The sequence below is a fragment of the Bufo bufo genome, chromosome 4 (genome assembly GCF_905171765.1).
Source record: "Bufo bufo chromosome 4, aBufBuf1.1, whole genome shotgun sequence".
NCBI classification, from domain to species: domain Eukaryota; kingdom Metazoa; phylum Chordata; class Amphibia; order Anura; family Bufonidae; genus Bufo; species Bufo bufo.
This window is the reverse complement of record NC_053392.1, coordinates 339,222,563-339,240,662: the sequence shown is the minus strand read 5'-3', so window position 1 is coordinate 339,240,662 and position 18,100 is coordinate 339,222,563. Positions and strand designations below refer to the sequence as shown.

The 18,100-nt window shown below is 47.4% G+C and overlaps 1 protein-coding gene across 1 annotated transcript in view; it reads right to left on the bottom strand.

Moving 5' to 3' along the window:
- Positions 1-18,100, bottom strand: part of RPF2 (ribosome production factor 2 homolog) — a 58,175-nt gene that overhangs the window by 19,986 nt on the left and 20,089 nt on the right. Inside the window, exons 6-8 of the mRNA XM_040428880.1 lie at positions 16,330-16,406; positions 7,767-7,866; positions 1,235-1,337 (exon numbers count right to left, since the gene is read on the bottom strand). Coding sequence (XP_040284814.1) covers positions 1,235-1,337; positions 7,767-7,866; positions 16,330-16,406 — 280 coding nt within the window. The remainder of the gene's footprint in view (positions 1-1,234; positions 1,338-7,766; positions 7,867-16,329; positions 16,407-18,100) is intronic.

Below are 18,100 nucleotides of genomic sequence, written 5' to 3'. Positions count from 1 at the left end.
CAGCCTGATAGAGAAACAAATACTAACCAATTTCTCTTCCCACAACAGGGCAGAAGGTGGCTGGATTTTTTAAACCCGGAGAACCCCTACAAGAGTGTTCTTGTGCTAGGTCTTGTATATAAAAAAAAAATAAAAAAAAGACTAGGGCAATATACCGATACTCACAATATACCGCGGTATTAAGAAACTGCGATATCGCATGTAAATGCAGCTCTCATCTCTGCTGATGATCTGACAGATATCAGGAGTGTCCGCTTCATTCCAAATAATCTGCCAGATCTATACATGTAAAACGGACCATCAGGGCTCATGTACACGAACGTGTGCTGGCCTTGCCCGTATTGGCGGCCCACAAATAGTCCTTGGACTTTACCAGTTCACTTGAATGGGTCCGCAATCCAGAAGATACGGAATGGAGGCACGGAGCGGAAGGCCACGGAAGCACTACGGAGCACTTCCGTGACATTTTGGTCTGTGCCTCTGCACTGCAAAAAAATAGAACGTGCTCTTTTTTTTGCAGTGCGGACGGATAGTGGACCCATTCAAGTTTCAGGTTAGGCCACGCCCCCTTCCACTCCTCAGCCGACAGGGATTTAAAAAATGTAGTTAAAAATCAACTTCTGTCATCTGCAGGGGTGGGAGGGACGGTTACTTTCTTCCTGCAGCTCACACAGTCCTGCTGTCTGAGAGTGAGCTGTTCAGAAGGACATCCTTGTGTCCGTCAAGGCCCTGCGCCAGACGGAGGACAGGGAGTCTGAAAACCGGACTGTCCTGCCTAAAACTGGACCTCTGGCCACCTTAGGGGCAGGCTGCTGTGGAGGTCACAGTTAAGGGGATGGTCCGCTATGGAGGTCAGTGTTAAGGAGCAGATGGCTGTAAAGGCCACTGTTAAGGTGGCGGGTCCCTGTGGAGGTCACTGTCACAGGGGTGGTGTGCTGTGAAACTCACTGTTAAAGGGGAAGGCTGCTATAAAGGTCAAAGTTAAGGAGCTGCTGTGGAGGTCCAATTTCGAGGGACTGGGCACTGTGGGGGGGGGGGGGGGGGGGTCACTGTTAAGGTGGCAGTGTGCTGTAGATGTCATTGTTATAGTGGATAGGGTCCTTCAGCTAGTAGGTATATAAAAGCCCTTACTACATAATGCAGAGAAGACACTTCAACTGGGACAAGCATTTCAAACATAAGCCTCCTGTTACCTATATGGTAAAAGGAGAGACTACCTTGTGTTAACACTTACTTGTAGCTACGCATAAAAATTTTCCCATCCACTGCTGTAAAATGCAAGACATGCTCAAGTCCTGCAAGTCGGATGGCAGGCACTGCTGGTCCTCTAAAGAAATCTACAAATGACAAAAAAAATTACAAGATAAAACACCAAAAATGGAGCAGAGAATGTGCGTTGGTAATTTTAAAAAGTATTAAAATGTTTCCCAGTAATTTAAATGGTTGTTCATAACAATACTACATTTTCAACAAAACAGAAGTTTAAAAAAAAAAACACAATCCTGCTGTAGGTATTTTTCATTTGGCACCAAAATGTAATTATTCTTATTGCCTTGTATTGGGTGGAGTCCCTTCCTGCCTTAAAGCACTAACTTTTTGTAGCAGGCCTCTTTCACACGGGCGTTACGGGAACACCCGCGATTTTTCCACGCGAGTGCAAAAGATTGTAATGCGTTTTGCACTCGCATGAGAAAAATCGCGCATGTTTGGTACCCAAACCCGAACTTCTTCACAGAAGTTCGGGCTTGGGTTAGGTGTTCTGTAGATTGCTATTTTCCCTTATAACATGGTTATAATGGAAAATAATTGCATTCTGAATACAGAATGCATAGTAAAATAGCGCTGGAGGGGTTAAAAAAATAAATAAATAAAAATTTAACTCACCTTAGTCCACTTGATCGCGATGCCCGGCATCTCCTTCTGTCTCCTTTACTGAACAGGACCTGTGGTGAGCATTCATTATAGGTCAAGGACCTGTGGTGACGTCACTCCGGTCATCACATGATCCATCACCAATGTGATGGATCATGTGATGGATCATGTGATGGATCATGTGATGGATCATGTGATGACCGGAGTGACATCACCAAAGGTCCTTTACCTGTAATTAATGCTCACCACAGGTCCTGTTCAGTAAAGGAGACCGAAGGAGATGCCGGGCATCGCGATCAGATCAAGTGGACTAAGGTGAGTTAAAAATTATTTATTTTTTTTTACCCCTCCAGCGCTATTTTACTATGCATTCTGTATTCAGAATGCTATTATTTTCCCTTATAACCATGTTATAAGGGAAAATAATAATGATCGGGTCTCCATCCCGATCGTCTCCTAGCAACCGTGCGTGAAAATCGCACCGCATCCGCACTTGCTTGCGGATGCTTGCGATTTTCATGCAACCCCATTCACTTCTATGGGGCCTGCGTTGCGTGAAAAACGCTGAATATAGAGCATGCTGCGATTTTAACGCAACGCACAAGTGATGCGTGAAAATCACCGCTCATGTGAACAGCCCCATAGAAATGAATGGGTCGGTATTCAGTGCGGGTGCAATGCGTTCAACTCACGCATCGCATCCGCGCGGAATACTCGCCTGTGTGAAAGGGGCCTTATTGATTTCAAGTCACAGATGTTGCTTGTGACTTGCACTGTGGTCGATGACAGCAAAGTCTCATGCAAATTACAACCAAAAAGTCAGAGTTATGCCTCATTCATAGAGTCAATATTTGGTCTAAACACAGAACAGGTGCAGATCACTGACCAAAACATTGATGTGTGAACGAGGATTATGGTTATTTTATGACTGTCAAAATCACAAGCTGCATCACAACCCTACTAATAATCATTAGATGCGATTTTGCAGTGTAGCTCAAGCCTAGGGCTCATGCATACGGCCATATGTATTTTGCAGTCCGCAAACAATACGGATGTCTGTGTGCATTTCGTATTTTGAGTAATGGAACAGCTGGCCCCTAATAGTACAGTCGTAACCTTGTCCGTAACGCGGACAATAAAAGGACATGTTCTATTTTTTTGCGGAACGGAAATACGGACATACTCAGCGTGCATTCCCCTTCCGTAACTTCAGTTTTTTTGCTGACCCATTGAAATGAATGGTTCCTCATACAGTCCGCAAAAAACAAACAAAAAAAAAACACGAACGACACTGAAAGAAAATACGTTTGTGTGCATGAGCCCTAAGGATTTTTGCTGCTTTTTTTGTCACTGCATTAATTCCAGAGCCAAAAACAAAACAAAAATAAAAACCTACAAACATTCCATTGTTTGCAGTGGCATTTTAACACCATTTCCTGTTTTTTATCCCTTGTGGCATTTTTCAGATGTTTTCCCCCACTCAGACTTCCCTATAGGAAAGAAAAACTTCTGAAAAAACAAAAAACAAACGGAAGTTACTCCATGTGCATTCTGTTTCCGTATGTCTGTTCCGCAAAAGAATAGAACATGTCCTATTATTGTCCGCATTACGGACAATGATAGTACTATTCTATTAGGGGCCAGCTGTTCCGTTCCGCAAAATACGGAAAGCACACAGAGGTCATCCGTATTTTTTTGCAGATTAGTTTTTTGCGGACCGCAAAAACTAGATTTTTGTAGTTACCGTAAAATCTGTTTCTCTTCTGTTCATTGGGGGACACAGGCTTTGACCATTGGTATAGCTGTTGCCGCTAGGAGGCGGACACTAAGCACACAGTGTAAGCTCCTCCCTACAGGGACCAAGCTAAATCCGTTCAGTAGGAGAAGCCAGACACAAAAAAAAAAAATCATACTATGTACAAACCCAGAACCACACAGGCCCGAAAAGGAAGAGAAACATATTTTACGGTAAGTACAAAAATCTAGTTCTCATCCGTCTCATTGGGGACACTGGCTTTTATCATGGGACGTTACAGAGCAATCCCCAAGAGTGGGCATAACAAGCAACCCTCCCGTCAATCAGAACTGCTGTCTGCAAAACTCTATGCCCCAGAGACGCGTCAGTAGACGCAAAAGGTGTGCACTCTATAAAACTTGGAAAAAGTATGCAAAGACGACCAAGTAGTTGCCTTGCACACCTGGAGGGCCGAAGCCCCGTGATGCACCGCCCAAGAGGCCCCCCACTAGCCGAGCGGAATGAGCAGTCACCTGGAAGGGCTGGTCCCGGTCCTTAACGCGGTACACTTCCACAATAGCCAAACAAATCCATCGGGAAATGGAAGTCTTTGACGCTGCCAGCCCTTGTCTCGGTCCCTCTGGAATCCCGAGGATGAGAAGGGTCCGGACAAAATGAAGGGAGAATCATCTCATTTAGATGGAATGCCGACACCACATTCGGCAGGAAGGACTGCACAGGGCGAAGGACCACCTTATCCTGATGGAGGATCAGGAAGGGCGACCGACATGACAGCCGCGAGTTCCGACACGCTACCGATAGAAGTAATTGTAACCAAAAAAAGCCACCTTATAAAAGACAGGAAGCGCAGAAACACCTGCTGCAAAGGCTCAAACGGAGAAGATTGGAGAGCGTTGAATGAGCACTAGATAAAGACCCTAAGGATCCAATGGAGGACGGAAATGTAGCAACCCTACTGCTCTCATACAAAAAGCGTATTTAGTTAACATTCCGCATGTACCGAAGGTGTATATCTTAGGCTATGTGTCTGAATTAAGCACGATAGCTAAAGGTAGGCTATTGTATACGGCTAGGAAATTGGTAGATCTACACTGGATACAAGCTGAACCTCCCACAATTGGGGAATTTAAGCGCAAAGTGAATACCATGATTACATACGAAAAAGCCATCCTTCAGAAAAGAGGCTGTCTAAGTAAATTTGAGAAATTGTGGGACCCCTGGCTGTCTCAAATATATGCAGCTGTTCATAGGAGTGGTGTTGGCACTTGAAATCGGAATGAGGGTAGGGGGTAGAAGGGGGGGTGGGGTATAGTATAGATTATTATACTTACCTGTTCAAAAATTTTGTGCGTATGTATGTCAATCTTTGTGATACTTAGGACTTCAGCGGCAATTTTGATGTTGTTGGATATTATTTTATTGTATGATATACATTGTATACTGCACAAATTTGTTGTAATTCTTATTGGATTCAACAAAAACCTATCTGATTTAAAAATGTAGCGACCCTAATTTCGGGTGGGTGGAAGATCGGCCCATGCGACAGCAGGTCCTCCTGGAGAGAGAGGAAGCCCCATCCACCATTGGCAAGGTAGTATTGTTTAGCCAAGCAGGAAACTGGCAGGTCCACTATAGGTGGAGCCGACCATTTCTTAGTCAAATCCTCCGGAAAAGGATAAAGGATGTTCAAGCATTTTGGCAACATAAAACGTCTATCAGGGAAATCTTACTCCTAGGAGAGGAATCAAACTCCTGGTGGTTAGGGAAACACTTGTGCGAGCGATGGGACCTTCTAAAGGAAAAACCCGAGCTGGAAAGGCAGGATCCTCAACCTGCAACGTCTCAATAGTCGCCATAATTAGATTGTCCACCATGGAGGACAGTTTGGACGACTGACCCTCCGGCGAGACAACATCCTCATCTGACCCTCTCTCCTCAGAACATGCCTCTTCAACTAAGGATACGCGCACGATGATCCCCAGAGTCGGATCGGTCAGAGGACTGCCTTGCCGACAAACGCCCCAATATATCCACAATAGCTTTGTTGGTATTGAAGACATCCTGTACCACACTAGACAGGGAACGCACCCATTCCGGTTCGTCCGTAGGTTGGGCAGTGGGAAGCAACGGGTCCGGAGCCGAACCACTTGATGGCGGCGCAGCACACGCAAAGCAGAGGGAGTCTGACTGAGGGGATGGAAATTTTGAGCGACACGACCCACAAGCAAAATGACGCACCAAAGGGACCGCCTGCTTTGGGACTTTGGGTCTGGGCTCAGACATAGTGACAATCCTGGCGCTGAGGAAGAGGGGAAGGTTAGGCCCTGTAAGAAGGGACAAACAGCACTTACCCAGCCTGTGTCCCTCCAAACAGCAAGCCAGTCCATCAGCATCCCGCCAGCTGCTTGGAATCCAAAAGTGGGCTGAGCCCACTCTCCCTCTGCTGCTGGCGTGGAAGGCGGGGTGACCACAAGCCACGCCCCCAAAATAACACCAGATATCTCAGTTACCGGCCATCATCTCTGCCCCACCCCCCCGCAACACACGCCGGCATCCCCGGACAAACCCAGACACCGGCCAGGGAAAGATAACCCGCGGGGGGACACTGCAGGAGCAGGGCACACAGAAGTCAGGGCCTCAAATACCAATGCCCCCAATTGCGCCAGAACCGAGCCGACCAGGTAGCAGCGCTCAGAGGAGGAAACTCTGCCCCCTCCTCTCCAAGGCGCATTCAGGAGGACGCCACTAGGGAAACAGATGCCCCCAGTAGTAGGCCCCAAATGAAGGCGGGGCCTCAATTAATAATTGCCCTGGAGGCCCTGTGGAAGCTGCTATGTCCTCAACACAGAGGAGGGTAACTCCACCCCCTCCTCTCCCCGGCGTTCAGGAACACGCCGCCGGACCAAGGAAGCCACAGGAGCAGCCCCCTGAGTCCTGCACGCTGGCCCTGGAAGACGGACGCCCCAGGTGGCATTTAACATTTAAAGGGCTCTCATTGCTGCCAATAGTACAGGACGACCACATGGGGACCATCTCATGGGGAGCAGAGGGTACTGGAGGGGGGGCACTATGGGCAGTCTCCAAACTTTATTCTCACCTGTCCGGCGTCTTCTGCCCCCCTGGCTGCAGCTGGATCACCACCTTCGGTGTGCAGCCCTTTGGTGAGGGACGCTACACCGGAAACCGAGGGGACTTGCGGTGGGCGGCCGTGGTGATATGAATGCTGGCGGGAGACAGAGGTTTTTACAGGAACCTCTGGTCCTCCTTTTCTTCTGGAGCATGGGAAGGAGCAGGGGGGTTTGGGTGCCCCCTGGTCTCCCGTCTCCTGGGTGGGAGTGCAGGCAGTTTTACTGACTGGCTGAAACTTCCCGCTAAAGGAAAGAAAAAATAATAATAATAATCAGCAGACCTGCAACGCAGGAAGGTCTGCCTCCTACAGACAATAAGCTAAAACTGATTTAGCTTGGTCCCTGTAGGAAGGGTTTAGCTGAAGAGGGAGGAGCTTACACTGTGTGCTTAGTGTCCGCCTCCTAGCTGCAACAGCTATACCCATGGTCAAGTCTGTGTCCCCCAATGAGATGGATGAGAAATACATACGGTTGTGTGCATGAGCCCTTAAAGGCAACCTGTCATCAACTTTATGCGGTCCATACTAACAGCAGAATAAAGTAGAGACAGGCGAGTTGATTTTAGCGGTCTGTCATTTATAAGCTAAAAGTAACTGGTTGCCGAGAACCAACATCACAATTGTTGCAGACTGGGCCTGGAAAAGAGTCCCGGCCACCTGAGAAGAGTCATGGTTATTCAGGAATTCTTGCTCTCCCCGACAGTCTTCTACCTAGTTTTCTCCCTTTCTCTCTAGGAGAGAACTGCCAATCATCAGCAGATGGGCAGGAGAGCAGGAGATTATGAATAACCATGACTCTTCTCAAGTAGATTTGGCTCTTTTCCAGGCCCAGTCTGCAATGATTGTGATGCTGGTTCTCAGCAACCACTTACTTTTAGCTCATGAGTGACACACCGCTGAAATCAACTCACCTGTCTCTACTTTATGCTCCCCTCACTGAGGTCAGCATGAAGTTGATGACAGGTTCCCTTTGATGAGTAACGGTAATACAGTCATTGTTATTTTGATTACCTATCAGCAGGCTTTTCAGTCGTCTGTAGTCTTCATTTATTTCAAATGCGTCACCAGCAAATATCAGTAGAGGCTTTGTTCCTTCTGGACACTTGGCGGACTGTAAGCCATGACACAAGCACAGGATATAAGACCATATAATTATCCAAAATAAGAATCAGAATTGTAGGCCAGCAAAAAATAAACTGAACCCTAGAAACATACCCCCTTCCTCTGCAGGAATCGCCTGGTTGTTCCACAAATGTACTATTTAAACTATTTTAAAGGGGTTCCAGCACAACTGGCAGTGAGTCCAGTCGTATTGTACCAGGGCAGCACTTTTCAGGTGAAGTCCCCTCTATGGGTAAAAATGGAAAAAGTTGTACACTGTAAAAAAAAGAGGGATAAGAAGGGATACAATTTACCCCTGTGTAATCTGCTCTGCCCCAAACAACTGGTCTTTGCATTAAAGGGGTTGTCTCACTTCAGTAAATGGCATTTATCATGTAGAGAAAGTGAATACAAGCCACTTACTAATGTATTGAGATTGTCCATATTGGTTCCTTTGCTGGCTTGGTTCATTTTTCAGTCACATTATCCACTGCTCGTTCCCAGGGGTTATGACCACCCAGCAATGGTGGCTGTGCCTGTACACTATAGGAAAAAGAGGAAGCCTCTCTGGTGGTCAGGACCATGGCAGCGCACATAGGCACGTGTACACAGATGCTCCCATCTCGGCTGCCTTGTATATGCGCTGAAGCAGTGGCCATAACCCTTGGAGATGAGCAATCTATAATGCGATGGAAAAATTAACCAAGCCAGCAAAGGAGGCAATATGGACAATCACAATACATTAGTAAGTGCCTTGTATTAACTTTCTCTACTTGATAAATGCCATTTACTGAAGTGAGACAACCCCTTTAATGCAAAGACCAGTTGTTTGGGGCAGGTTACACGGGGGTAAATCGTATCCCTTCTTAGGCTAATTTCACACTAGTGTTTCTATTTTCCGGTATTGAAATCAGACTCATAAGATCTCAATACTGGAAAAAAACGCTTCACTTTTGTCCCCATTCATTGTCAATGGGGACAAAAACGTAACTGAACAGAACAGAATGCTCCAAAATGCATTCCGTTCTGTTTGGTTGCGTTCTCATCCTGGAGAGCAAACTGCAGCATGGGATGCGGAGCAAGACGGATCAGTCATGACCCACAATGCAAGTCAATGGGGACGTTTTCTCTGACAATAGAAAACTGATCCGTCCCCCTTTGACTTTCAATGGAGTTCATGACGGATACGCCTTGGGTATGTTGAAGATAATACATCCGGATCCGTACATAACGGATGCAGACGGTTGTATTATCAGTAACGGAAGCGTTTTGCTGAACCCTGCCGGATCCAGCAAAAATGCTAGCGTGAAAGTAGCCTTATCCCTCCTCTTTTACAGTGTGCAACTTTTCCCTTTTTAACCCATATAGAGGATTTCACCTGAAAAGTGCTGGGGCTCAGTTTCCTGGATGCCAAAAATAAGGACCTTGATAATAACTTCCTGGAACTACAGAAAGATTCCTCTCTGAGCTGTACATTGATGAAGCACAAGTTATAAAGGGCCATTTGTACAATATGTACCACCAGCTTTTTATACCAGGTCCTCATTTTGAGCATGGCAATATACGGTTGCAGGACTCAAAGGGATTCTGTCTTCATAATTGAGCGTATATAAAGGCTTATAAAGGCGCTGTAGGGTCCCCCAGAGGGCTTTCTAAGCATACCTGTATATGCAATATAAATGTGGTGAAGAGCATGAAAAAGAGCCCAAGAGGCGGTACTTATCATTCCCGGAGCCCAGTGGCGCTCATTCCTAATGAACCCCGCTCCACCCCTCATCTTGTATTCTTCATATTTTAATGCTGCAGCAGGGCGACGTCCGCAAATCAAGAAGAATGACAGAATCCCTTTAATCCAAGCGAAACACTCCTTCCATGTACCGATTATAATTGAAGATACAATCCGGCTTCCTGGTTACAGTAGTGGTTTCCTGGATCTGGACGGGGGAGGTGCTGTGGCCATGTATTGCAGTCAGAATGACGCCATTTTTTGTTATCCTTGTATCTGAAGCAAAAAGGTTTTCACTGCAAAGGGCCCAGCTAGTACCCCTTTCTAGTGGTTGAGCAAGAAGCGATTTTGGGAGATCTTCACTATTTCACCTTATAGTGCCATATGCCAAAGTTGCTCTGGTAGCAAGGTTTTTGAATAAAGGCACACTTGTATAGAAACGATCCAAATACAAATAAAAACCTTTGTCCAGAGGTGGGTGCACAAGTTCCCACACAGTTTTTGTGGCAATACCCAATGCGGGAGGAGGGGCATTATTGGGGCTCTATTCTGTGGTCTCTCCCTTTAAAAATTATACATTTATGAGTATAGCCCAAGAGATTGTCAGAGTTGGTATATTTTAACACTATACCTTGTTGCTTGGCAGGTACTGGTGGAAATGCGGCCTCCCTTTGAAGTGAACAAGGGACTCCTCCAATGAAATACATTTAGAAGGAGTATACAGCTGGGAAAATCTTTCAAATGATTAATAAGAGACCTAAACTTCTACAAACAAAATCGAGTGATCTTGCGGTGGGCTTTGAAAGTCATTGCTATAATGTAAAATTTTTACAATGGCCTCAAATCATGCCATCATTAAAAGGGTTGTCTCATCATAGACAATGGGGGCATATCGCTAAGATATGCCTTCATTGTCTTATAGGTGCGGGTCCCACCGCTGGGACCTGCACCTATATAGAGAATGGTGCCTCGCAAAGTTGTTGGCTGGAGGACTCCGGTCTGGCCACCACCAAGCCGGCTCCCCATATTAGTGAATGGGAGCATACCGCGCATGTGCGGCCCCCGCTCCTATTCATTTATATAGGGCTATTTTCTCCTGCCCCATACAAAATGAATGGAGGGAGGCAGCCCATGCGCAGTGCGTCCTCCTTCAGTTGCGGGGCTCCGTTCTTGATATATCCTAGCGATATGCCCCCATTGTCCACAATGAGACAACCCCGTTAAGACCGTACGTGACATTGCCATGTTATATAGGATGTTGGTGCTCCAAAAGTCCCAAATTCTTGGCTTCTTTACTAATAATATAAAATACAATGCCCCAAAATTTGGCCACTTCTGATATATCTATAAGGGTCCATTTCTGGTGTCTAGAGTAAAAGGAGTTGTGATTTAGCTAACAAAACTGCTCTGTGTGCAAATTGGTCTGGGTAACAATTAAATCATCAGGAAAAAGCTTAAAAAAAATATAATAATAATTCTCAGAGTCTGGTGGGGTCAAATTGTATACGCGAGTTGCTCAGAGTCGCTAGCGGACAACAAGAAGGACATGAGGAATGACGGGTTATCTTTACTAGTGGACTCCGTATCTGAAGCGACAGTTGTATAGGGCTCTTCCATTGTCCTACATTCCCTTGGACATTTTGAGTAGTACAAAAAACAGACACCCCAGTTGGGCACAAAAAATTTTGATGCACCAACTAGGAAGAACTACTTGCGCCATAATACTTTTTGTACAAAAAAACAAAAACAAGGAAGTGAAGTGATCACAGGAGACCCCAGATCCATCAAATGGGCCTAATCAGCCCAAAGACAGGTTGACAGCAGCTAAGGGAGTTGCCATGGATGGGAGTAAGAAATTAGGGAGATGGTTATTGGTGATCATTCCACACAGCAAAAAACATTCAGAGAACCACAAGGCCAGTTAGGCTGCAGCTGCTTGTTATTTAACTAATGAAGACCGCACTGTATAGCCAGTATGCATGAGTATGGTCCAGGTCACAGTTATAATAATGTTATATAGCATTCAAATGGCCTACTTAGAAGAGGTAATCATAACTTTTTGTCTATGTAATTTTTAGGGTTGAGCAAATCGGGTTTGGATTGCTGGATCCAAACCCAATTCTTTGTTAACAATATCACCTCCATCCTACTGTAAAATGTATTGCCTCAGCAGAGGTCTTTCTGAGGTTTCAGCGTATATCGCAAGACTTACTTCATCTCACCTCTATCACTTGTTACTCCTTTTACAAGAATAAATTACTGTATCAAAATACCAAGCCAAACTCAGCTTCGTGCCTCATTAAAGAAGCAGAGTTCAGCTTTGTATTTTGATACAGTAATTTATGTGAATAAACGAAGTGACACATGATAGAGGTGAGATGAATAAGTCTTGCGATATTTGCTGAAACTTCGGAAAGACCTCAGCAGTGGCAATACATTTTACAGTAGGACAATGCCGACACTCGGCCTAGTTTTTAAAAGAATCGGGTTTGGATACAGCAATCCGAACCAGATTCGCTCAACCCTAGTAATTTTATTAGTCTTGAATCCAGGCACAAGTTCATGATGTGCCACAGTAATCAGACATGTACCTTTACAGCTCCCCTGAGCTAGCTGTCCCAAACTGCCAGGCTGCCCATCCCGTAGACATGTACACATCCCACCGCGTTCAAGGGAACCAAAATGGCATCCAAGCTTTCTTACCAATCCACAGCGGCATCCTCTTCTCCGCAGGCGCCGGACAGTAGTTTAAACAATCCAGTGCCTGCGCAAAAATTGGATTTTTTGTACTCACCGTAAAATCCTTTTCTCGTAGTAGGCATTGGGGGACACAGCACCATGGGTATATGTCCAACTACCACTAGGAGGCGACACTAGACATAAAAAGTGTTGGCTCCTCCCAGTTGGGCTATACCCTCTCCACAGACACTAGGCAGCTCAGTTTGTACCAAAAGCAGTAGGAGAGAGAAGAAAGGCAAGGAACCAACAACTCCCGTACCGGGAAAGATCAAGAGACCAGCCCGGAGAAGCTGAAGTAAAACATAGGGAGGGATCTGTGTCCCCCAATGCCTACTACGAGAAAAGGATTTTACGGTGAGTACAAAAAATCCAATTTTCTCGTGCATGGCATTGGGGGACACAGCACCATGGGACGTCCCAAAGCAGTCCCCGAGGGTGGGAAGAACAACCATGCCACCTGTGGGCATACAGGTGCGGGAGAACCATGTGACCCAACAGGAGAAAAGCACGGAATAGGCAGGAAGCCTCATAACAAGGGAGAAACTCCAAGGAGGCCACAGTGACGACTGCCAGCACCCCAGGACAAATGCCTGGGAGAAGGTCCCAAATGCAAGAAGGCAAGGAACACCCAGCTCAGCCGAAGGCTGGAGTGAAAGTAGGACAGCATCGCGTATCGGATCTACCCAACATCCCAATTGTCTCAGGCGAAAGCACAAACACCCTGAGGTCAACCCCTGAAGGGCCAGGGGAGCAAGGGAAATTGGAACCACTGAAGGCCAAAACGAGAGAGTGAAGCTATAGCAAGGCTCACTTGTGAGTGGAGCAGGTCTCATCTCACCGCAAAGCAGGTGAAAAAACTAAGCGCCCTATTGAAAGGAAAAGATCCTAAAGGCACTAAGGGAAACCGCCAACCCCTGGAAGGGGAGGGGGTTGTAGGTAAAAACCAGGAAAAGAGAAAAGACAAGACCTGCATCCCCAACCAGGAGACGAGGAACGAGCCTCTGAAAACAAAATATCGCTGAGAAGCGCAAGACCGGAGAAACTCTGGCGAAACTCATTATCAGGGAAGAAGGGAACCAGATGCAAGCCCAGGAAATCTCAGCAGGGGCACACTGGAGAGGGAAGCCATAGCAAGGCTCACATATGAAGGGAGCAGGAGTAAGATGGCTGTTTGGTGCACTCTAGATGAGGTTGCAGTGGCAACGGCACTACAAAGTGGCCTCAATATCTCGTCCAGTAAGGGAGAAATAGTGCCGCAAGGTACACCATAAGGCCAGACAAAAGCAACGGCAACAGCTCCTGGAGATAGAGAGGTTAAATAAAAATGAAGGGCACAAGGTGGCAGCCTGGTGCCCACTAGAACCAAACAGATGCAATTGCACAGCAATTGAGAGTGGCCTCTATATCTCGCCGGGAAGGGAGAAATAGTGCCGCACGGAACAATAGAGCCCGCCAGGGATACTGGATACAGCATCAGGAGATGGTGTAGGGACTCTACCCATGAAGGGAGCAAGGTGGCTGGAAACAGACAGGTGCAATTGCTACGGCAATTGAAGGTGGCCTGTGTATCTCGCCCGGCAGGGGGAAATAGTGCCGCATGGAACACCTAACCAGTCAGCAGGAACTCTACCTATGAAAGTAACAAGGCAGCTGGAAACAGACAGATGTAATCGCCACGGCATAGAAGCCGGCCTGTATTCTCTGGTACAGGCATTACAAAAGAACCTTTAGAGGCCGAGAAGGGGAGCCAACCCTACAAGTGGCGTTTGCCTGAATTATCAGCTTGCCTAAAACATAGCCCCTGGATAGGGGCCAGGAAGGTCTGTCGTGCACAGCCTACGAGGGCGTACATACCAGAGACACCGCGTAGGTGTCCCAGTTGCTAAGCACGGTGACGGCTGCCTTACCTGTGCGGTAATTACCTGTGCAGGCAGGAGGGCGCCATCTGAAAGTCCACTAGAGGGGCACCAAACCTGGTAGGGTAGGTACCACCATGCACGTTTGACTTGACCACGCAGAGGGATTCTGCACGGTGGAAGACCGCCTGATGCTCTGTTCCGAGGGAATCGGTGCAGAGGTGTCCCCAGAGGCAACTGACAGAGAAGGCTTCGTCACCAGCCTCCGGCCTGTCCTGGGGGACCCGAGGATGCCGGGGAGGGGTGGAAGCTAGTTGAGACCACCCAAGGGTGGTCCATGGGCTACTCCTTGCGTGACCCTGTATCTTAGCGTGCGCGTGGCTCAGGGGGGAAGGAGACCGCAATTTGTAGGTAGCACTCCAGCGAATCCGCCAGGGACTGAAGGATCGCCATGGAGAGAGCCCATTCGCGCGCGGGGGGGGGGGCCCTACCACGTGGAAACCTCCGTAGACAACGGACGCACGAAAATCGTGGCGATCCGATACGGAGGCTGGGAGAGGAGGCCCCATAGAGCAGCAGGGCTGACCTATCTAACCCCGGAAACAACAGTTCCCAAGAGGTGCTGCAGCAGCTATATAGTAGGCAGGAAACCTCATGCAGGTGGCAGGGCTGCAGGAGAATGCAGCAATAGAGAGGGGAGAGAGGGAAGGGGCCTGTGGAGCAATTCAGCCAGAGGCTGCCTACCGGACCCCAGGAGTTATGCAGCGCACCCAGCGCAGAAGCTGGCGACCGGAGATAGCAGGAGCCGGCGACCGGAGAAAGAAGGAGCCGACAGCCGGAGAAAGAACCGCCCCTCAGAGAGAGAGCAGAGAACCTGGGGCCGGCTTGGCAGGCAGAAGAGGCCCCTCCCAGGCTCCCCCCACGGAGGGGAGGAGACGGAGTAAGCCCGGGAAGAGAAGAAAGTGGGCGGGGAGTTGCGGCCTAGTAGGCCCGAAAAGCCGGGGACTAAAGTAATGGAGCGCGGCCGGGAGCGAACGGCCGCGACAGTGCCCCAGAATTGCCGCGACGAACGGGGGCCAGGTGGGGGAGAGAGCTGAGGAAGAGACCCCCAGGGAGAGAAAAAAACGGAAGGCCAGGGGTTTCAGGGGCCAGGATACAGCTGAGAGAAAAAACCCACAAGCTATGTAGCAGAGGCAAGGCAGCTTATCAGAGGCAAGGCATTGTCCCACACAGCAATAAAAGCTGTATCATGTATCCGGGTAGGGAACATGAGGGGGGGAACGCGTCCAGGCCCGGGAAGGAGGGTGGGATGCCTAATCTAACATACTCACCCTCAGACGTCTTCAGGCGCAGCAGTAACCACCCCCTCGGCGGACTCAACACGGGAACCGTGGGACTGCCGGAATTCCACTGCGGAAGCAGATTTGGGGACTGGGTGGCTGCCAGGTACCTGAGTACGCGCCCGCAGGGGGGCAACTAAAGTGGAACACGATGGAGCCACCCCTGCCGCAGGCCGAAACCTGCAGAGAAAGAAAAAATGATTAAAGAAAAAATAAAATAAAAAAGTAGCAGGATGACCTGCACAAAAAAGCAGGTCAGGTCTGCCTCCTATGGACACTAGAACAAAACTGAGCTGCCTAGTGTCTGTGGAGAGGGTATAGCCCAACGGGGAGGAGCCAACACTTTTTATGTCTAGTGTCGCCTCCTAGTGGTAGTTGGACATATACCCATGGTGCTGTGTCCCCCAATGCCATGCACGAGAAAGAGGATGCAGCTGTGAATGGGCAAGAAAGTGGTCATGTGATTAACCCACGTGATCGCCAAAATTTTGGTTCCCATGGAACAAGAGTTTCACTTTTTGAATTGAATTAATGAGATAATAAATAATATCAAAGTTTGAGATTCACTAGTACATAGCCGGAGGACAGATATCCAGGGATCTTATGACATGCAGATCAGCTGAGCTGAAAGGTACATGTCTGTCTGATTGCTGTGGCACAGCATGGACTTGAGCACCAATTCAGCCTGGATTCTTTTAAAGTGACCAACCCTTTAACAAGTTATAGAAACAACAGGAAGAAAATATAGGTCTGAAGTCACAATATACAAAAGAGCCCAACCAAATAAAACATTAACCAGAACTCAAACATACCTTAACATCTTGTAAAGCCACAAACTTCTCCATGCCTAGCTCAATCATATCCAGGACATGAAAATCAAACATCCGGCCTAGTAAACAAACAAATGCAATGTGAAAACGGCACCATGCATTAACAGAATCTCAAGTATATGAAAACTGGAAAAATGCTCAGGGGGAAATTTATCCAGAAAGGCATTTTATATGCTCGTCTTAACCCTTACAGGACATTGTGATTTTCCATTTTGGTTATTAACTCCCTGCTTTCCTACAGCCATACCTTTATTTTTCTGTTCATATAGACGTTTGAGGGCTTGTTTTTGCAGGACAAGTTGTACTTTCTAATGTTACCATTTAAAATATTGCGTGGAAAGTAGTGGAAAGCTGGAAAAACAATTCCAAATGACGTGGAATTTGAAAAAAACTATTATGCTATAGTTTTACGGGTTTTGTTTTTACGGCATTCTTGTGTTTCACCACTTTAAAGGGCTTCTATCACCAGATTTGGCCCTATTTAGCTGACTGACACCAGCGATGTGCTAGTGTCAGCAGTCCATAACAGTGTTCTTACTCATCATCTGTCTGCTGCCGTTCACCTTAAAAATGTACTTTTATAGATATGCTAATGAGCCTCTAGGTGCTATGTGGGCGTCATTAGCACCTAGGGGGCTCAGTCCACTAACCATTTCAGCTGCCCATCACGTCCCTCCAGCCCGCTCCTGTTGATTGACGTGAAACTTCTCAGTATCTCGTACCAATTCCCGCGCCTGCGCTGTGCGCTTCTGTATTCTCCCGGCGCTGGCTTCCTCACTGCGCCTGCGCCAACTACGTTAGAGTGAGGAAGCCGGCACCAGGAGCGCGGCATTCACTCACTGCGTCGAATACAGAAGCGCACGGCGCAGGCGCGGGCATTGGTACGAGATACTGAGAAGTTTCACGTCAATCAACAGGAGCTGGGCGGGCTGGAGGGACGCGATGGGCGGCTGAAATGGTTAGTGGACGGAGCCCTCTAGGTGCTAATGACGCCCACATAGCACCTAGAGGCTCATTAGCATATCTATTAAAGTACGTTTTTAAGGTGAACGGCAGCAGACAGATGATAAGAACACTTATGGACTGCTGACACTAGCACATCGCTAGTGTCAGTCAGCTAAATAGGACCAAATCTGGTGACAGAAGCCCTTTAAAAAAAATTCTCTTTGCATCACCATATTCTGACCTCCATAACTTTTTATATTTCCATCTACAGAGTTGTGTGGAAGCAAATTTTTTGTGGGGCGATCTGTAGTTTTTATTAATACCATTTGAGTATGTATGGCTTTTTGATCATTTTTATTAAGTTTTTGGGAGGTGAAGCGACAAAGAACCCCCCCCCCCCCCCCCAAGTAAATAGGCCACTGTGATCTTTTTCAGTTACGAAATTTAACGTACGGGATAGATGCGCTTACATTTTAAATGTGCAGCCATTTTGGGACACAGCGATGCATATAATCTTTATTTTTTTATTGTTTATTTTTATTATGGGGAAAGGGGGTGATTACAATTTATATAATCAACAGCAGAAGTGGAGGAAATATGAACTGGTCCCAATGAATGATGACAGAGTATACTGTAAGGCTCCATTCACACGTCCGTGGTGTGTTGCGGACCCGCAAATTGCGGATCCGCAACACACCCGCCCGGCACCCCTAACGAAATGCCTATTCTTGTCGCAAGCTGCGGACAAGAATAGGACATGTTCTATCTTTTGCGGAGCTGCGGACCTGAAGATCAAGGCCGCGCTCCG